The sequence below is a fragment of the Lathamus discolor genome, chromosome 10 (genome assembly GCF_037157495.1).
Source record: "Lathamus discolor isolate bLatDis1 chromosome 10, bLatDis1.hap1, whole genome shotgun sequence".
Taxonomy (NCBI): domain Eukaryota; kingdom Metazoa; phylum Chordata; class Aves; order Psittaciformes; family Psittacidae; genus Lathamus; species Lathamus discolor.
Window position 1 is genome coordinate 19,997,453 of NC_088893.1, and position 21,185 is coordinate 20,018,637.

Here is a 21,185-nt window from a genome sequence, read left to right on the forward strand (position 1 = left end):
GGGCAACCCATTCCAGTGCCTCACCACCCTCACAGGAAAGAATTTCCTCCTTAGATCCAATCCAAACTTCCCCTGTTTCAGTTTGAACCCGTTACCCCTTGTCCTGTCACTGCAGTCCCTGATGAAGAGTCCCTCCCCAGCATCCCTATAGGCCCCCTTCAGGTACTGGAAGCTGCTCTGAGGTCCCCACGCAGCCTTCTCTTCTCCAGGCTGAACAGCCCCAACTTCCTCAGCCTGTCTTCATACGGGAGGTGCTCCAGCCCCTGAGCATCCTCGTGGCCTCCTCTGGACTTGGTCCAACAAAATTCAGCTGTGATGGGGGCATGCCTGGCCTCTCCTTGCAGTGTGCGCTGGGTGCTGAGGTCAAAGCTCTTGCTGCAGGTGGACAGCTTTTCACTTCCATCAGGAGGACACATAATAACCGATTGCTGTGCTAGGATCCAGCCCCTGCCTTCTGGGTTTGGTAATTCAAACAGCCTGGCTGCCTGAGTGCTCCTCACACTGGGTCTCATTGTGGATGCTGAGCAGTCCTGGCTTGGTTTGCGTTGGGATGAGGAAGGAAGGGTGTGATGGGCTGCAGCCAGGCTGTGGTTGGTCACGGGAAGAGTTTTAGGCTACAGAGGCTAAGTGAACTGAAAGTGCAATGTGTTTGCATCAGCGCTGGTTAGCCAGCAGGCAGGGAAGTCTTTCAGTGGCTGTGGTGATGGGTGAAGAGCTGACAGCAGCATCCTCGTCCCTGCTGCAGTGCAGGGCAGCCTGGGCTCTGGTCCGGGGTGAAACAGCGTTTTCACAGTTCCCAGGGGGGTCATGTTGGTGGGATTGGTGCCATGGACACTGGCAGGAATTGCAGCGCTGGTGGGTTCACAGGCACAGGACTGAGGTGCTGAGCTGCACGTACCTCCACTGGGACCTGCCCGGGGTCTGAACACATCCCACGCTGTTCACTCACCAACAGCATGCAGGGAATGTGGTGAGCGTGGCCTCTGCCCTGACGCCGAGAGGGGAGCTGTGGTGAAGAACCACAGTTCTCACTGCAGACTCAGTTACTGCAGCTCACCTGCGGCTTCTGGTGTGCAGAGCCAGAACTGGTGCAGGGCTCAGAAGGGAGAGAGCACCAGCACCTCAATCCTGCAGTCACCGCATCATTGCTTGGCGTTACCATGGAAACGTGCGCGGGCTCGGAGGGTTCTGGAAAGCCACTACTGGAGACACGGAGCACATAGGAACTGATTGCAAGAGACACCATGGACTTCCCACAGCAAAGAGCGGTAGGGCAACAACCGTGTCCTGCCCTGGAGATGTTGGGTTTGTCTGCTGTCAGAGCAGCCTGGGGACACCCATCACCCATCCTTGTCCTGCCTCTGCCGTACTTTGCCCCCAAAGGAGAAACGTGGCATTTGAGGATCAGCCTTACAGCATCCTGCCATGCTGTTCACACAGCCCCAGTGTCAGGATGGGGGACTCTGTTGATCACAAAGGGTCTGGCTCTCTCTTTAATCTCCTGTGCAAGTGGCTTTGGCAGATACAGTGCACAAAGATGAAGGAGGCAGCCGGCAGCTCCCAGTAAAAGCAAAACATGTTTTGATGAGAGGAAGAAACTACAATGGTACAAGAGAGCCAGGCACGTGCATCTGCTGCCACAGCTGCCCCGTTCTGCCCACGTCCCATGTATCTGCGTACTTTATGCAGTCTTATGTTACTTAGGAGTCGCTCCAGGGCTGGGTTATATGTGTGACTGGCACGCAGGGTATTTTTAGGTATGATAATTCATGCATGTTATTGTTTCTGCATTTCCAGCTAGCTGTGCAAATGTTGAAGAACTTCCTGGTATCTGAGCAGGCTGATTTTCCTTCCTTGCAAAGGCAGCAGATGGAAGGAAACAAACACTTCTCCACAGAAGAAGTTGAACCAAGGAGTTCTAACAAGCACAGCATTTTCTTTTTCTCTGTGTCGAGGTGATTAGAGTCAACAGTGCTCGGAGACCAGGGCTTTCGCTGGGAACTGCTTGGGAGCACTGGGATTTTTTTCCCTAAAAAAAAAGCAACAATTAAAAATTATCTCCATAAAGGCCCCTCTCTCCAAATCCTGTAATCGAAGAGTCTTTGTAATATCCACCATCTGTCACCTCTCCCTGCTCCAGCATGCTCCACTTACCTTCCCACCTCTATTTATAAGAAAAGGAGAAACAAGATTCCGTGTTGGGCAGATGTGAAGGGGAGCCCTGCGAGCCCCACTCCTTGCTTAGCTCTCCCAGCAGCACCCAAATCCCAGTTAGGAGTTTGCTGGGGGGGTCACCATAAGCCAATGTGCTGAGGTGGTGCACGAGCAGGCAGCTCTGGAGCACACGCATGCCAGTCCCTTCCCGATGAGGCTGTCATGGGGATTGAGATGGGACATAAGGAAGAAGTTTTTGCCTGTGAGAGTGGTGAAGCCTTGGCACAGGGTGCCCTGCTTATTTCTCACTATTCTAGCTTTAAAATGCCCTGCCTCTGGGGTTTGTTATTTAGCTTTTAGCGTTCAATATTTATTACAAAGTGCAGATGAAAAGTGTTCCCTTTATTGCGCAGTCATGCACAACAATTAAAGGAGCGCTTGTACAGTGTTATTGTACAGTGATTTCAGAAGACTCTCTACTGCAATTCTGTAACACATTCAGTCGCTTTCAAATACTTCCACAGCACATCCCATGCGGAAGTCAATGAAAAGCAATGACTTCAAGCTTCAGAACATCTCTTGGGAGAAAAGACACTTTGCACTGGAGGAAGAGTCAAAACACACAGAGGCATGAAGTGATGGGCCCAAACCCATGTGGGAAATGAAAGCAGGTCCAGTCATGCGCTATAACCACACCGTCACCTTTGTACAGCTTTTCCCCACCTAAGAAAATCAAACACAGAGAGAAAGCAGCTGGAAGAAACTGCATTGCCCCTCGTGAATTAGTCTTGCTCAGACTACATGGCCTAATTAGACCGTGGTTTGCCTCCAGCTAGCCCCAGAATGGCTTTGACACAAACTGCTTCGCCATTTCTTCAGGATACAGTCCAGCATCTTCCTGAAGGCATCTACAGGTTGCTTCTTATTTTAGTGTCTACGATGTCCGAGTCAATCAGTGCACAGCTAATCACCACTGTGGCTATAGCCTTGGGGCTATAATCCCACCTCAATGGCAAGTAAATCTGTGCGTGTCAGCAGGACAGCTTCTTACTGCAGGGAGATTCTTAGTGCAAATGGTGACTGTTGTGGAAAGGTGAAACCGGAGAGGCTGTCAGTGCCTGCAGCTCGCGTTCCAGCTCCTTCAAAGGTACCTGTGTTGCAAGAACCGTGCATTCTCCTTGTGTCTCCAGCATTTCTCAGGAGTTGCTCTTTGAGGTTATTCCTGGCTAAAATCCTTTATGATTTCTGCCTCTCCTTCAACATGAGAATTGTGATGTCCGTTCATCTCACTAAGGCAGCAGTGAGCTATCTACTCCTGCAAAGGCAAAAAAGGGAAACGTCCAACCTGATTATGGCCCTGAATAATGAGCATCAGGGCGTGTATTTATGACTGAGTAGTTCAAACCCATGTCCTCAGGTTTAAACACTTCCGACTATGAATTTGCAGCTTGGAATCCCAGGGGGGCTGATTCAGCCTTCCTCATTCTAAAGCTGATACATTTAAGCCTCATAAACCTTAGGGACTGATGCGGGTAGTTCTGTACAAGGCTGACTATAGCTGAGCTGCGCACATAGAATATAAAGGTTACACAAGCTGGGAAGTCTGTTCTCCAGTGCAACATTCAACGCAGAAACCTCTCTGAATAAACCAGGCTCTATCTCTGTGTGGTTTCCTACGCGTGCTTCTTTTGGATTGAGGTTTCAAATCTGCAATGCCATCTGCTTTCTGTGGATATGAAAGATCTGATGGTGCTCTCAGAGGAGTTGGCCAACATCTCGTGTTTGCTTCAGCTGCAGTGCAGCATGTCGCAGGCCTCTTCTCTGCCGGTGCGGGTACACCGCTGCGGATGGTGGTGCAGGCACGTGTCAGCACACCGATGGGGTGCTGGTGATGGGGATAGGTTGTGGTACGTATGGCCAAGCCTTGGTTAATGTGGCTTCGGATGGGGCTGGTTTCTGTGGGTGCCCTGGTGGGTTCTTGCTGAGGTGGCCTTGTTTTTCAGCATGGGTTTATATCAATTTTCTGACTCGGTGGGTTTCACAGAATCATCATAAAATCACAGAATGTTTAGGTTGGAAGGGACCTTACACACCACCTAGTCCCAGTGCCCCTTCAGGCACTGGAGCTGCTCTAAGGCCTTCCCTTCAGGAGCCTTCTCTTCTCCAGGCTGCCCCAGCCCAGCTCTCTCAGCCTGGCTCCAGAGCAGAGCCGCTCCAGCCCTCGCAGCAGCTCCATGGCCTTCTCTGGGCTCAGCAGCTCCACGTTCCTCGTGTGCTGTTGGCCCAGAGGTGGGCCAGGACTGCCCAGAGCGCAGCAGAGGGGCAGAATCCCAATGCTCATGCTCTGGGGGTGCAGCCGAGCACACGGTTTAACACTTTCTATGGAAGCTTTCATTCTGAATAATCATACATGAAGTTTCATAGTATAATATATTATATTTAATATATAATATCGAATAAATATAAAGTGGCGCACAGTTTGTGCGGTCACTTCTGCAGCTCCCACAGCCTGCCGGGATCGTGCTGCCGGCCCACAGCATCCCGCGGGCAGAGAAGCACCGGGTGCCCCGCGGCCCGCTGCGGGCCGGTCCCGGTCGCTCTCTCCAGGCACCAGCGGAGCCGGCCTGCCCCTTGCCCCGAACGCCGCCCCGGGCTCCCGGCCCCGGCGCGGCCCCGCAGGCGGGCGGGGCGGGAGGCGGGCGCGACCGAGCGTGACGGGCGGAGGGCGGGAGCGGAGCCCGCAGCGAGGAGCGACCCGGCTGCCGCCTCCTGCGCCTCCGCAGCGCCCGTCGGGAGGCGGCCGGGCAGCGCCGCCGAGCCCCCATCTCCGAGCCCGCTCGCCCTCGCCCCGCCGAGCGCCATGGCGGCCGCCGAGCCCGGCTGCGGCCGGTACCAGCAGGTGAGGGGCGCGCCGCGGCTCCGTAGGCCGCGCCGGGGAGGACGGGCCGGAGAGGACGGGCCCGGGGCGGGGGCCGGGCGGGGATCCGCCGCCTGCCCCCGCGGCTGTGCCCTGGAGCTCGCAGCCGGGCGGCGCCCCCGCCCTGGCCCGAGGCCTGGGCCGGGCCTGCGGGCGCGGAGCCGCTGCCCCGCTGCGGGGAGAGGCGGGGAGCGGGGCTGCGGCCTGCGGAGGCCTCGGTGCCCGCCGGGGCGCGGTGGGCCCTGCCGGCGGGCGGGCTGCGGAGCGGCGGCTCCTGCTCGGCTGTGCAGCGGCGGGGCCGGGGCGACCTTGGGCGGCTGCTGTCCGCCCGACCCCCGCGGTGCTGCAGGGCCGCGCCGCCGCGGACCCAGCGCGCAGGTCGGGGCCCCGGCTGGGCCGGCACGTTACCGTTAGCTTCAGTTCATCGCTGGCTTGGGGTCCCCGCTGGCGCAGGTTGAAACCCCCGCAGGCCAGAGACCGGCCCTGCTGAGCTCCCTCGTAAACGCGGGGTTGTTCTCCCTTCCCCGCCTCCTGCGGGACTGGATGTGTTCTGTCAGGAGCATCAGCCTCATGGAAGGGGTTTGGGGCCGGCTGGATCCCGCTGTGTGACCCGGCTCCTCTGGTTGTATTCCCGACGAGCAGACGTGGAGAATTCATTATGTAAAGTAAGGGAGAAATCCCTCAAAATGGTACACAGCACTTTTCCTGCTGATCCAAGGTTCTTCCTAGAAATCCCTGTGCCATGACTTTGCCTTGGGAGCATTGTCAGCGTGGGTAGGCTCTCTCCAGAAAATGAGATTCACTGCAGCACATGAGATGCAATAGTAGCCCTGTCCTGACAGTTGGAGGCCTCTGGGTTTTACGTACTAGAAATGTAAAAGTTAAGTAAAACTCGGGCTGTTTTCTGTTGTTCTGTGCAAAGCAGATGTTTGCTTACGAAGACAAATCTCTCTGTTGTTGTTCTCGGAAATGGCAGGTACAAATCACCAGGTCTTCACTAATCGCCTTTCCTGTCAGAGTCCTGCCATTGGCATTGACCCCAACAAACATCTTCACAAGTGTCGGTTTAGAAAGGCTCTCGCTTCGTGTCCCATCGCCTGGAGCCTGTGGAGAGGGGTGACAAACGCGCCACTGCTCGGTTGCTCTTCAGTGGCGCTACCTGCTCCGTACGCGCAGTCCTGGTCTCCTTACAGAGGAATGTGTGAAGCTGGCGTTTCACCAGCTCCTGTGGACACATCAGGCAGCGAGCAGGGAGCGCTGGTGCTCTAGAGCTCTACCAGGCACTGCAGAGAGCAGGCTGCGCCCTGGGGGCTTTACTGGTAATGCCAAGCGGATCATGGACCCCCAGGAAAGCAGTGGTGTAACTGGGGTGCACAGTCAGAAACTGCCCTGTAAATATACTTACTTTTCTGGAGCTGTTTAGAAATTGATTGTTTTTCCCTCGATCTCTGCCTGAACCCAGGTGTTTCGTGGAATCCCAGCCTGGTTTGTGTTGGAAGGGACCTTAAAGCTCATCCTGTTCCAACCCCTGCCATGGGCAGGGATACCTTCCACTAGAGCAGCTTGCTCCAAGCCCTGTCCAACCTGGCCTTGAACACTTATTTGTGGTGGTGTAACATGTGTTACTGCTGAACCAGCTCCTAACGCTTGTGTAGCTCCCAAAACCCCTGCAAGCTGTGAAACTAAAGATGCAGAGTTGGTATTTAGATGAAGAGGAGATGAGAGGGTGGGAGAGTCTCCCCAGCACTGAAGGTGTTTCAACAGTTGCTGATCCTTACTGTGCATGGATGTATAATTAACGAATGTACCGTGCGCTGGTGAAGACAGACTTGTAGTGATTTGGTATCTGTATGTGTGTACTTTCAGAAGAAAAAAGTTGATGGTGATGAGGGTGATCAGACCACAGCAAGGATCGATAACTGGGTTTGAATCTGGCTGTTTCTTCTTCCACCATGTTCCTCAGCCCTGTAGATGGGGAGTGAGGGGTGGCCCTGCACCCCACCAGCCTCTTTGGCTGCAAGCTGGCAGCCTGTGTCCATTCACCCACGCGTGCGGTGTTCCAGGGCTGTGCAGTGGCACATGATTTGTTCTCTAACACTAACTTTCCAGCCCGTGTGCTCTGTGCAGGCATTAGATAATGTGATAAAAAATAGCCCGCGATGACGCCTTCAGATGATGTTGCAGTCTGATCTGATATGTTGAGGAAGTGCAGCTTGGTGAAGAATAAAGCTAAAACTCCAGAGAAAGGATCTCGGCTTCTCCCAGACCTTTTCCATCAGGAGCACAGGCTGGAGCAGTGTGACCAGGGCAGACTGGTGGTTTCAGTTCCTCCTGGAACCTGCTGTTTGGGTGCTGGGGCTGAGCTTGCTGTAGATGGGAATGGGAGATGTCTGGAGGAAGGAAGGCAGCAGCACGCCCTGGTGTCGTTATCCTGGGCGGTGCTGTGTTCCAGAAAGGGACACTGGGAGGCTGTTGGCATTTAGACCTGCCTCTGGGGAAGCTGTACAGGGATGTTGTTAGGATTAGGTGGCTTAAAGCCTTTTGGGCATGACCTGGATTGTGAGTTCAGTGGCAGAACTGTGTTTTGTCCTTAGAATAGAAACCAGCCTCCATGCTGGAAAAAATAGCCAGGCTTTTAATAGGTTTATTTACACTGTGTGTTCACCGCAGCTTGCTTTTTTACTTGAAGCTTTTGAAGATATGTGTGATGTACGTGAGTGATGTAAACCCACCTAGAAAATGGTGGGTGTGTTAAATAGTGAGGACACATTCCTTGCCGAGTGATATTTCTTCCTGTTCCATTTGTTGAAGGCTTACATGACCCTGAATCACTTCATAAGGGGAAGTGTCCATGGCAAACATAAGGAAGAAAGATTTTGAGTTCCTTTGGTTTTCTTCTGGTGAAACTGCAGAAGAAATACATTGCTGAGGATATAGTGTGAATGCAGCTTGAATCCATGGAGGACCGCAATGAGTACTTACTATCTGGGAAGGCTGGAGTGAACCGAAGAGCCAGTTGCCACCTTGTGCTTACCTTAAGCTTGTATTTCATTCTTTCTGTTGAAGTCTGTTGAAGCAGTCACACAGATTGAAACTCAAAGATGAGAACATACCAAATCTTTTAATGTCAGCAGTTACAATTAGTGGTGTCGGTGCTGTTCGTTTCCTTGGTGAGGTGCTTGCAGTATGCAGAAGATGTGCTTGCTATAGGTACAAGCAACTGATAAGAATGATAAGGAAATTTCCAGAGTAGGTTGTTTTCGGGTTTTTTTGCGTTCAGACAAGCAGAGTGGGAGATACCCATTGGCATAAACCCAGGAAAGATTCAGAAAAGAGTTGCAGAGTAAAGTGATACTGTTGGGTTCTGCTGCAACCGATAGGGACCACATGCCTTGCCTGGGGCTGCCTGATGACCAGCTCAGAGTGTGTTGAGATGACTAAAGTCTCGCTGTTTGCCTCTGAAACACGCACTCCTGTAGGCAGCAGTACCTGTCAGGTGAGGCTGAAAGGCTTTAGTGATTCTATCTGAAAAAGTAATTGTGGAATTAAAATATAGTCCATCTCTAACAGGACTCGGGAGAGGCGGTGAAACAGTAGTTGTCCAGCGTCATAAATAGCTTGTGTAACAGGAGAAAATAGCCTTGCAAACTTCTAAATAAAATATTATCTTAGGTATCAGGATTCTTCCCTGTGAGGGTGCTGAGGCGCTGGCACAGGGTGCCCAGAGAAGCTGTGGCTGCCCCATCCCTGGCAGTGTTCAAGGCCAGGTTAGATGGGGCTTGCAGCACAGGTTTGTGCTGGCCCAAGTGCGTGTTTGCAGTCCAGCCGGACCAGTCTAGTTCCCTGTTTGAGCAGAGCTGTTTCCCAGGGCTGAGGCGTATTTCCATGTTGGCAGGCCATTAACTGCAGTGTGTCAGTGAAAAACATCCTCGTGAGCACGGGTGGTATTTTGATGGACATCAAATACGTTTTGCTTTGTGGTGTTCACCTTGGTAGCTGGGGAGGTCATTGCAAACTGACCCTTCAGGTGGATGCTCCTGCGGGTTCCTGGTCCTTGTCCGTGCATCCCACTGTGTGGGTGCAGCTGTGTGCTCACTGCTTGGAATGTTTTGGGAGGGGGAGTGAAGGAATGGTTCTCAGTCCTGTGCTAAAATGAAGGAGAAGCTGAGGCTGGCAGAGACCTCAGGATTCGCTCCCCAGAGCTGGGCTGTGCTCAGGGCCCGAGGGAGAATCCGTTCCCCATTGTGAGGCCTGGGCAGGAGCATCGGCATATCTCGGTACAGGGAGGAGCCAAGGGCGGGTTTGCTTGGACTGTGACTGCTGAGTGTCACTGCAGAGCTGACAGCGCATGTGGGGCTGGGGTAGGCACTGTCACTCCTTGGGCTAAATGAACTGGAGGTGACGACAGAGAAAGTTATTTGCTCATCAGGGAGAGGCCTGATGGATGTGGGCTGCCTTGCCCGACAGCTTATCAGTGCTTATATTATATATCTATTATATATATTATATATATGTCTGACAGCTTATATGTGCTGTTATTCCTGGTGATTAATAAGGGGAATGATAAGTTATAGGAATCTGCAACAGCATAGGGCAGAAGTCAGGATTTCAGGTCAGGGGATGTAAGGAAGTATAAGTCAGTGAAAATAATTCTCTTCTTCAAATTTGGCAGCAACTTGCATTTGCTTCCACGAGGCCAGAGATACGGAAGGAGAGGAATAAGGGATGTTGCGATGGGCGTGAAGTGTAACCTGTTTGTGGGCAGGCTCTTGCTGTGCTGGAGAACTCCCAAATTTAGTAGTGGTCCACATTTTAACTTACTTATTCTTAGCATTTGGCTTGCAAAGGTGATGATTCCATTGCTCTGAAAACATCGATCCTGTTGCCTTTTAAAACAAGTACCAGTTCTCTTTCTGGCATTCACGTGAATATCTGCCTTTTGAAATCTCAGAGAAACCACAGTAACAACAAAAATGGGATCTGATCAGGGTTATCTTCTGTTGGATTTGTGTGCTGTTCTGCCTTGTGTGCCAGAACATAAAATAAGAACTGAAATGCAGTAAACACGGATGATCTGTGCTGAGTTAATGTATTATTGATGATCTGTTGCTAAGGCGAAGCTTGTAGTAATGCTGAATTAGTGTAAAAAATATGTCCAAAGGGCAAGGGGAGGTTAAAACCCCCCAGGATCTGAATCTGTGTCAGCAGCCCCTGTGCCAAGTTCAGCAAATTTAGGAGAATTAACAAATATATTTCCTGGAAATGCTTTCTGCAAAGTTCACGTGGAACTGTTTCAAGACAGAGAAGCTGTGGCTGCCCCATCCCTGGCAGTGCTCAAGGCCAGCTTGGACACAGAGGCTTGGAGCAGCCTGCTCCAGTGGGAGGCATCCCTGCCCGGGGATTGAGGGAGTTGAGACTGGATGAGCATTAAGGTCCTTCCAAACACAAACCAATCTGTGATTCTGTTGTAAAGCCTCATTCTTTTGTAAAGCCTCAGATATAGGAATCTTGCTGTAAAAGCTAAAATCCATCAGTAAATTGAAGAAAGAAGACCCCCAACCCCAGCAAACCAGACATAAGTCAAGCCCTGCTTTCACCAGGTTCTCTGGGTTCTGAAGACTCAGCAGTGACCCAAGGGGGAATCAGCCACAAACCTGAGTAGTGTGGCTCAGTGCATCCCTGATGCTACGTGGGGCAGACAGAGCATGCGAGGTGAGGGCAGAGCTGCACCACACGAAGCCTGGTGATTCATTCTTCCTGCCACATGAACCCTTGCTGCTTTGCTAATAGGCACTTAGTTGAATTTTAGATGACTGGGATCATTTAAAAGGCTGGCAGGCATTTGTGTACATTGTCCATTAGAAGAAAAAGCTGGTTTCTGTAACGATACCTCCTGCAGCCTTGAGCTCCACTTCCAAAAGTAACTGTGTTTTTTGTGTCATTACCTGGATTGGAATGGTTTGAAGCCAGCAGTAAGCTCCGCTCGCTTTCTCCCACACAACATTGTTGTAAAAATAGGTGTTCCTTTTTACTATTGAAAGAAGAACCTTGTAAGAATTCCAGTGGTAGGAATTAATGTTCCACTCAATAATCTGTGTCCTCTTTCATTTCATCTCTCCCAATGTTGTCACATCTAATGCTTTCCTTCCCCCTCCTTGGTGATTGTGCTTTTAAGCTGTATATGTCTTCTTTCTCGCAGACATTAGGGCTTTAGTTTCTGCCACCCCTTCACCAGGTGAGGGGGTAGTGAAGGGAATGCAGTATCCAAAGTGTTCTGGTGTGTTGGAGCCTTTCCTCCTTCACTAATGGAGTGGGTCTTGCATCCAAACATCCAGTGAACTGCGCTTCGAACGTGTGAGAAGGTTTTGGCTTTGACTTTCACGGAGCACATGGGTGTAGTCTGGGCTTTGCTCTTAGGCAGTAAAAGCAGTGAAGACCCAAGACACACACAACGGTTATGTATGAAACAAGCCCTTCAATTAGAAGTGTGAGCTGATTTTTTCCTTATAAGACATGAAGTAAAATAGGAACATATTCCCACTCCCTGACCCATTGCATTAAATGCGTGAGAAGGACTTGAATGGCAGCATGTCTGTCCAGAGGAAAGAAACCAAAGCATCATGGATAGCTTCAAGAGTATTAGTGTGGGTATATGGGAGGGGTAGGTCAAGGAGATGTTAAGGAAGAGGTTGCAGGGTTATTCCTGTGGTGATTACAAAAGAGGGTAGTTGGTGAGATGATGAGAAATGGAAAGAAGAAGAAAATGTCGTTAGGTGGCAGCTGATTTACAGATTCCTTTCTGGTGGGTTCTGCTTTGGATGCTTCTGCCCTGGTATTGCTGGATTCTCTGGCCAAAGCCTATGTTCACGTGCCTGCTTCATGCAAGTGACACTCTGTCTTTGATAAGCTGTGGTTATTTATACAGAGCCTGTGGGAGGCACAGTGCACAAAATAACCCGTCTCCTTTTCAGTCATGCAGTGTGAAAGGTTGAAAGGAAATGGCAAGATCCATACTTGTATGTATCTTTATGTAACGTATCCACGGAAAAACCCTTCCTTAGCAAAGCCACAGGCAGCAAGGGAGTCTTCTGTTGGGTGTCTCATGGTGTCCCTTCGACTAAACCAGGTGTAACTGCAGTTCCGAAGCAGTGAGCTGAAGAAGTGCCAGGGGAATGGGAAGGTACTGAAACGATGTGTGCTGTGCTTTGCCAGGTGTGTGAGGATATGACTAAAACCACATTAAAGCTGAGATGATGTATAGATCATTTCAAGTAGGAATGCTTGGAGGGAGGCTGAGCTGCTTCTCATGTGTCCCATGGTGCTGCACAACAGTTGTCCAACAGAAGAGTCTGTTGTGTGCAGTTAAAACTAGGGGGTGATTTCACAGAGCTTGGGAAGCCCCGTTAACCTCTCTGTGTGTGGGTCTGTTCAGCTGCAGAATGAAGAGGAGCCAGGCGAGACTGCACCCGTGCTGAATGATGCCCCTCCACCTTACAGCAGCATTTCTGCAGAGAGTACAGGTACATTTCACTTACAAAGCAAGGTTTGCTCTGCTCTTCTTCCTTGCTTGTTCTCCTTATTGGTGGGTGGCATTGCAGCATCCTTGCCAAGGCTGCAAAGGACCAGAATTGATCCAGAGAAACTGCTGTTACTTGTGGTTTAGGAGATGCACTTTGGCTACATTCATCTGATGTCATCCCATCGAGTGGTGTTCAAGTTACATTTCGTGGTGTTCTCAGCAGGTTGAAGACAGTTAAAAATCAAAGTGCTGTGAGGATTTGTGGTTCCCCTGTCATTATTTGCCATTTGGATGATGCTGTGCTCCTTCCAAAAAAGGGCTTGTTACTTAAAAGGGATTAAGAATTCACTCTTCCTGCAGTTTTCAGTAACTAAAAACTTTGTCCTAAGGATTATACTTCTGAATCATCACACTGTCATGTCCCTAATAGCTTTTAGCAAAGCAGCTTGTTTTGTGTTGGTTATGTATCAGAGCATTTTGGCTTAGGCAAATCTCTTTTTTTTCCCCATTTTTTTCATAGTCAACTATTCAGGTAAGATTTGTGAATCAAACGCAGCATACTGTCAGTGTCTGTCAGCCAGCTATGGATAGAAGTTTGGATATTGTATTTATCAAGCTGCCTATTGAGCATCCTGCCTTGGTACAGTCACCATGAAGGTGTCCCGTTAGTTCTAGTTCTTTAGTGCATCTCAGTGACTGGGGCTCAGAAGTGTGATGTCACTTATTCCAATCCCTTTTCCATCCAGCTGAAAACTGTTTGGAGTCTCTGGAAAGATTGGTCACCGGTGGGCTGAGGCTTGCAGTGAGCCTTTGACTCACTCAAAGCCTTTGGATTTGAAAACATTACTACTTCTGATCACTGAAGTCAGGAGAGACACAGCGTGTATCATAGTTTTAAACAGGAGCAGCCAGACCTGTTACACTGATACCCAGAGCACTGCTCTATATCAGATAAGGTACTCCCATGTTTTCCACTTTCTGTTCTGGGATGGCAGGATGCTGGGAGGGAACAGGAGGGGCCGGATCTGACAGCCTGGGGTATTGACGTCTTCTGAAGTCATCCAAAACACAGCTCATTCCCACCACGGTGTTCTCGGGGAACCCACAACTTACCTTCTGTATACCCTTTGTTTTGCAGCTTATTTTGACTACAAGGATGAGTCAGGATTTCCTAAGCCTCCATCGTACAACGTGGCCACAACACTGCCTAGTTACGATGAGGCAGAGAGAACCAAGGCTGAAGCCACAATCCCCTTGGTTCCTGGAAGGGTGAGTACACTTGGCCAGCTCCGTGTCCTTCACGTTGCTGGTGGAGAACTTCTGGTTTAACTCCTGCTGAGCAAGTGCCATGACTTGTGTTTGTTCTGAGCTTCCTGGGGTGCTGGTGCCACACAGTCCCAAGAGTCTGGGGCTAATTTGGGGGATTTTCTGCTGGTTATTTTTATTATTTGTAATTGCCGGTGTTCCTGTGGGTGGCTGCGGTGATGTAAACACCGCAGCAGTGCCAGCATCCAGATTAGCTGGGCACGCTGACAGGGGAGCTGTACTGTGTCCCTGTGCACTGCCAATGGGGCTTTTTAAAGACTTAGGATTAACTGTTCAGCCTTGATACTCCTCCTGCTTACTTAGTTGACTGCCCCAGAGGTCGGTGGAGCTGATACAAGGATGGGAAAGCCATTCTGTCAGAATCATTTTTTCTTTTCATTTATTCTGTTTTTTTTCCAGCACTCTCCTTGTTCAGCCTCTTCCTCTACCCCAGCATTACATGGCCACTGCTTGTTATACTCCTTCATAGAAGCCACATTCTTTGCTGAGATGACAGTTTTAGTAGCTTCGATGAGTAGAGGAGTTCTTTACAGTGAGACCAAGAACAGGCTGGGTCTTGACTATCTTAAAAATATTAGAAATCATATTATGTATATAATATTTCATGCCCTGCATTGTCTCAGGATGAGAAGCATCCTGCTTCCATTTGTAGCCCTTTGTGATTTAGGATTCCAGCCCTCTGCCCTACAGGGGACTTTTCATAGAGTCCCAGCCCGGTTTGGGTTGAGGGGACCTTAAGGTTCATCCAGCTCCAACCCCTGCCACGGGCAGGGACCCCTTCCCCTGGAGCAGCTTGCTCCAAGCCCCTGTGTCCAACCTGGCCTTGAGCACTGCCAGGGATGGGGCAGCCACAGCTTCTCTGGGCACCCTGTGCCAGCGCCTCAGCACCCTCACAGGGAAGAGCTTTTGCCTAAGAGCTCATCTCAGTCTCCCCTGGGGCAGGTTCAAGCCATTCCCCTTGGCCTGTCCCTACAGGCCCTTGTCCAAAGCCCCTCTCCAGCCTTCTTTGTAGGCCTCCTTTCTTAAATGTAAATGAAGCATTTTGGATCCCTCTGTTGAACGCTGCTTTCTGAAGTATCTGCAATTTGCTGGCCCTTTCTTGAAGAGCCCCATGCAGAATTTGTAGTGCTGTATGGACTGGTCTGACATAATTCCACCCGTGTCTTGTCTCCCTTGGATTTGCAGGATGATGAATTTGTGAACCGGGATGACTTTGACGACACCGACCAGCTGAGGATAGGAAATGATGGCATTTTCATGCTGACTTTCTTCAGTAAGTCTGTGGGGGGACTTCCCCTTTTTTCAGGCAGTGAGCCAAAGTAGCTGGAGTTATTTTCACGCTTAGGTTTATGTAGCACTAGGAGAAACCTGTGTGCGAAGGTTTTATGTTTTCTTTGATTTGGACTGTAAAGAGGACTTGACATGCTGCTTTTCTCCTGCTTTCTCAGTGGCATTCCTTTTCAACTGGATTGGATTTTTCCTGTCTTTCTGTCTGACTACTTCAGCTGCAGGACGATATGGGGCCATTTCTGGGTTTGGTCTGTCTCTCATTAAGTGGATTCTTATTGTCAGGGTAAGTTGTGTAGTGCAAACCCACGCACATCGACAGTTTAGCTCGGTTTTATCCCCCTTACGCTGAAGTTAGCTGAAGTGGATGGGAGAAGCCCGCTGGTGCCCTCTGGTGCGACATGCCTGCGGCACAAGCAGGAGGGGATAGGAGGAAGCACACTTCTGTTTTATTTCCGTATAAACTCGGCATATCCGGGCTGTTTAAACATCCACTGTGCTCCCCTCTGCCGGATCACGCAGCAGAGGAAGGGGATGACTGGTCAGAACTGGTTTTTTTTATGGGAGCCTGGATGCAGAGAAAGGCTGATGTAGTGTTTCTAAAACTTGGAGGAGGAGAAAGGGAAACCATTGTGGGGGAAAGCAGTAAGGGATCGAGATGTGCTGGTGCTGGAAGGAATGGGGGAAAAAAAGCCAAAATGTTTTTTGGAGGGACTGGGAGAAAATGTTTCTATCAGGAAAGCTTTATTTGGAGCCCAAGGAAAGGTGGTGTCTGTGGAAATGGCACACAGACATCCCAGGCTGAGAGCTTAAATTGCAAGCAAAAAGGCTCATTAGGTGTGCATCAGTAGAGAGCATTTGGGTTAGGGCTGTCACTTCATACCTGATCTTTTGGGGCTAGGAATTAGAATGTGTCAATACAGCATCTGTTGACTTTTCCTGTAGGAAGTGGAGCTTTTTGCGGTCACCTGGTACCAGTGGTGTTAAGAGCTATGTGCTTGATTAAGAGGTGTGGCAGCAGTAGGTGACCTTACCTGTGGATGTGGTTTAAACTCTGATGACAAGCTTCTCTTTTGTTAGGTTTTTAAACTTGAATAGAATGAAAACAAAAAACCCCTGCTGTATTTACCACTGACACAATGAGCTTCAGTGCTCTGATAGTGTCAGTGCCTTTTCAGTCAATGGGTGGTAATTTTCCCAATAGAAAAGCCTGTCAAGAGTGTTCCACAGGTCTGGGGTTTCTTTTTCAACTGGACTTTTGTTTGCTGTGCTGTCCTACCTCATAGTGGTAGTGCACTGCTGCAGACCTGGTCTTCCCTTTCACAAACTGCAGCTGTGGTTTACAAGCATCAAAGATGTAAGGGGAAATAGGGGTATTTGCCCAGTAGTGTCTTAATGCTCCACTGATTGCAGGAGTTTATGGGTGGGCATTGTTCTGTTCCATTCCCCTTGGTTAGAGTTGGCCTGGTGTGTGTGGAAAAACCTTAAATGAAAGTCTGTGGAGGTGCCTTGTTCCCTGCAATCCGTGCAACTGATGAAATGTGGTGTTCTATAAAGTCTCTTCTGTGCACATCTGGGCCCGATCTGGTTACTGCTGACATGGGTGGGAGCAGATTTGGATTCAGGCACTTCCATGTGCCTAACTTGTATGTATGTATTTTTTTCCTCAGTTCTCCACCTATTTTCCTGGTTACTTTGATGGCCAGTACTGGCTCTGGTGGGTCTTCCTTGTACTAGGTGAGTGTTCAGCAGGGAGAAGGAATGCATGCTTAAAAACTCGGTCAAGTGCAGTTTGGGCTTTACTGGCTGTTCAGATATGTGCATATTGATATAAAAGTGAAATGTAACCCTCATAGAACCCCTCCTCTTACTGAATGCCTTCAGGGTTTTAAAGGTACACACAAACACTGTCCTTTTGTTTTCATTTCTTGGTGGCAGCGTGCTGAAGCACTGAAAGATTGGGTGTCATCTATTAAATAACTCAATTACCTTGTATTTAATCAGCTATTGTGCATCCCAGTAACAAATGTCCCTCTCTATTAGTAATGCTGGGTTGAACTGCTCCCTCTAACTGAAGGAGCAGCACCTGTGTTAACTGACATGGTTTTTCCATCCAGGTTTTCTGCTGTTCCTCAGAGGGTTTATTAATTATGCAAAGGTTCGGAAGATGCCAGACACCTTCTCCACTCTCCCCAGAACCAGAGTTCTCTTTATTTACTAAAGGTAAACTTTCTGCTTTCCTGATTTTGTTCTCTTTTGGTTTTAACTCTGTTTAGCGACTCTTTCAGGCTGGGCTTTACTTTGGTTTGAATATGTTTTAGGCAGCAGATAACAGTTGTTTCTTGGTATCCCGTAGTCAGCTCCTGTTGCGGCAGAGTCCAGACTGACTTGGTAGGGAGCAGAGGAATACTTGACATTTCTCCTTGAGTTTTTTGCTTTGAGGAATTTGTATATTCGTTAGATTCCATGACTTGAATTGTAAGAACAAAATCTCTGCCCCTCGGTGTTGCACGGTATTTGGCAAATGAGTCTTTCAGAAGAAACCACATGCCTGCAGCACGTGGTGTGTCCTGAACGTGAGTAAAGGTCACAAAATGTTAGAACATTGTGCCAGTGTCTTTGGCTTATGCCCCAGACAGAACCATTTGTGTGGATTTTGCGTTCTGCTTGAATATTCTGCCAAGTTCCTGAAGAAACAAAGCTCGTGCACACCTTTGCTTGTTAGAAACCCCTCCTGCATACTTGAACGTAACACACTGTCCTGCCTGAACATCCTTCAGAGACCTTGATGCCTAAAAGTCTTTTATTCTGAGGCCAAACCTTAACTTTGCTGCCTTCTTAATGGGACTTTAAAGAAGGAGGCTTAAGTAGTTGAACCCTTCTAGCATAATTTCCTGCTTACAGCAGATAATGGCCTTGCATTAACTGTCCCTCCCTGAGGGGAAGGAAATCCTGTTGCTTCCCAGATGGTGAATGCAACATGATGCTCCCTTTAGAAATATCATAATAGCACTAGATTTCCCCAAGACAGGGTGGAAGCGATTGCAGCTGGGACAGTGGCATAAAGAAAGCAAACAAGCCCCAGCTTTAAATTGGAGGTCATTAAATTGTTCAGATTTTAAAACTGAGGCTTCATTCTTCCAAATTCACTTTCCTTTCATTAGAAACTGCAAATTGCGTAAGATTCTGCTTCATTTCTAGGCTGTAATGGGAACAGGCCACACAAAACAGCCATTGTGCAGTGTTTTCCAGCCTGAGTTTTCCACTGGTGATTGTGTGTAAAAATAGTTCAGTCCATTTATTGAAGTGTTTCAGTTCTGTTTAACGCAGTCATGGTTTATAGCCTCCTCCAGGATTTGTAATATCCTCTCGTATTCCTGCTGAGTCACCAGAGGATTTCTTTCCCCCGGCTGTATGGTCACGTAGCATGAGCGTTTCAGCATCAGCTTTATCATTTGCAGTTTGTTCTCATTGAAATTGTGCTTCTTTACTGAAACTTAACTTTCCATGGAGGAGGAGAGGAACAGTTAGTGCCAACCAGCAAATACCAGCTGGTGAAACTGAACGGAATGGTTAGCTTGGTGTTCACTGTTCCATCCATGTGTGCTGGTGATGGACGTGACAAGCGGAAGGGGCTTGTGGGGCATCTCAGGCTTAAACAGTTCCAGTTTAGAAGTAGAGGATATCTCTTTCAACCCAGACACTTGGTGGAAAGATACAAACCTCATCATCGTCCTGGGTGGATGCTGCAATTAAAGGCACTCCAATTCTGTTCTCATAGTACAGTGTAATTTGGTACATGTGTATGTTTAATGCTGGTGTTTCTAAGAGCCTTGTCTGGTTCAGTGCCTGTTTTCCCCTGAGGAGTTTTAACTCTTCAGACGCGCACAAAAGCACTGAGCATTTTGCTAGAGTCATGTCATTGTGTACTGGGATACTTCATAAGCCTTTAGATATCCTGCACTCTTTGTGAACTACATCCTTCTTTATCCAAAATAACAATCTAACTATAGTTGCAGTATTCAATATCCTTCTCCGACAGATGTTTTCTGGCAAATGTCTTCCTGCATTAGTGAATTCTCCCTCAAGAAGCAACAGGACACCTGCAGGAAGTGAATCAAGACTCTGGAGCAGAAGAAAAAATAATCACCTGCTTTAAAGTAACTAAATAAAAGTACTGTTCAAACAGACAAGGAGAAGCATTTCTTTCTATTTGTTTCTAGGTGTAAAGTTTGAATAATTAACGCAGAATTCTGTAATCATTGACTCATTTAGTGGCTGATGTTTGAAAAAGCTCTTGCGGTCGAGTCTGTGACGTGCTAATAAAGCCTTCCATGGGTAGTTCTGTAGTGAGCTTGGTAGCGTGAGCCCTGGCCCTGGAGCCAGCAGGGGACAGACTTGCTTTAGTTCCTCCTCCATCCTGGGAGCTGGCCTGGGCTCTGCTCTGGCCTCTGCAGCCTGTGCAGTGCTGCTGGACAGAGGGGTGGCCTCCAGAGGTGGCCTCAAAGATGGGGTGGTGGCCTTGAGGTTGTGGTGATGGCTCTGTTGTGGCCACACACCTTTTCCTGCTGCTTATATCCAGCAGCACCTCTGCTGCCGTGGCCAAAGCGTGTCTCTGGTACAGGCTCTTGAGGGCTCATTGGCAGAGAGCGTTGCTTTGAAGGCAGCACAAGTATTACGTTTTTGATAGTCTATACTCTCAATGTTGTAGGATACTTTACTTTCATACTACCTACTTTTTGGATCTCTAGGGGTTTTCACGGTACACATTGGTAGTGGAGACACGAAAGATGATGATGCAACTTTGTATAAAAAATGACCTTGCAAAACAAAAGCCTTTTTTCTTTCCCTTTCCTTTGGCTTTGGGACTTCGGAGACAATTCCTACCCCACCTGTAATTCTTGCTTTTCTAATTTGTGTTAGCAGAGACTATGGTGCGTTCTAAATGTAGATTTAATGTGCACTCCTGTGCTTTCTGCCAAGCGGTAACTCACTTCGGAGTTTTACTATGTTAAAAGTGTAAATACAGCAGAACGTTAATAAATGTCACTTATGTAGCACTTCTTGCTGTAGAGCAGTGTTTAATTTGGTTTCAAGCCTTCCTTGCACCTGGTCATTGATTACAAATGCAGATTCCCTGTGGGCATTCCATTGCTTTTCCATGGAAGGTGTAACACACATCTCCGAGGTGTCTGTCTCCCCTTTGTAACCAGATTTCCAAGCCCTGGTGCCAGCCTGGCAGCTCAGGAATTGGTTGGGTCCATACAGTTTTGGGGCTGTCTTGGATTATTTTGGTAGTTTCACATAGAGAATTCATCTGCCTTGTGGAACTGTTCACGGGTTTGGTTCATGGCTGAGCTTCCCCCATTTATAGTCCTCACAAGCAAACAGGCTGATGGAGATAGATGGGGGTTACACAGAGACTTGCTTTTTACACCAGAATAAGTGTACGCAGAGAGAATTATTAAGTTTATCCTGTGAGGCAAACCCTGTTGCGTTCGGGGACTGCATCACATTTGCCCAAGCTTGGTAGATGAGCCTTGTGCTTGCCCTCTTGGCATCTGGGCCTTATTTAGAGTGTGAATATTTGGCATTCCTGCTTTGGTGGCCGGAGCTGCAGGCACCTGCTGCTCATCATCCCCTGCAGGCAGTGTTCAGGGCACAGGGTGGGAGGTGCAGCCAGGAGTGGGTGGGTGACGGGCTGGAGCAGCCCATGTTCAATGTGTGTTAACACCAGCTCCAAGCTCCAGTAATGACTGGGGGGCTCTGGCAGCTCGGTCCCGTATAAGTGGCCAGTCTGTGCTCATCTGCAGTGACCAAATGCACACCTTTGGCCCTTCCACCCCCTGGGCTGTCTTCTCCTTCCAGCACTCTAAACCTGCAACCCCTGCCACGGGCAGGGACCCCTTCCACTGGAGCAGCTTGCTCCAAGCCCCTGTGTCCAACCTGGCCTTGAGCACTGCCAGGGATGGGGCAGCCACA

The 21,185-nt window shown here is 49.2% G+C and overlaps 1 protein-coding gene across 2 annotated transcripts; it reads left to right on the plus strand.

The window, feature by feature from the left end:
* Positions 1–4,854: 4,854 nt before the first annotated feature.
* Positions 4,855–19,396, plus strand: NDFIP1 (Nedd4 family interacting protein 1). Of its 2 annotated transcripts, none has more exons than XM_065690561.1 (8): positions 4,855–5,053; positions 12,504–12,591; positions 13,729–13,859; positions 15,102–15,189; positions 15,365–15,489; positions 16,874–16,940; positions 17,321–17,426; positions 19,246–19,396. In XM_065690561.1, exons 1-7 carry the CDS (start codon positions 5,015–5,017, stop codon positions 17,422–17,424), a joined length of 642 nt encoding a protein of 213 aa, XP_065546633.1. In that variant the 5' UTR covers positions 4,855–5,014; the 3' UTR covers positions 17,425–17,426; positions 19,246–19,396. The 2 variants fall into 2 exon arrangements, with proteins under 2 accessions (XP_065546633.1, XP_065546632.1); XM_065690560.1 differs by having other exon boundaries at positions 4,930–5,053; positions 19,223–19,396.
* The last annotated feature ends 1,789 nt before the right edge of the window (positions 19,397–21,185 follow it).

Bases quoted from the DNA above. Each gene is read 5' to 3' on its own strand.
- NDFIP1 (XM_065690561.1), top strand. From the start codon at position 5,015: ATGGCGGCCGCCGAGCCCGGCTGCGGCCGGTACCAGCAG. The intron at 5,054-12,503 runs GTGAGGGGCGCG...GGGTCTGTTCAG, and splicing joins GCTGCGGCCGGTACCAGCAG to CTGCAGAATGAAGAGGAGCC. The intron at 13,860-15,101 runs GTGAGTACACTT...TTGGATTTGCAG, and splicing joins TCCCCTTGGTTCCTGGAAGG to GATGATGAATTTGTGAACCG.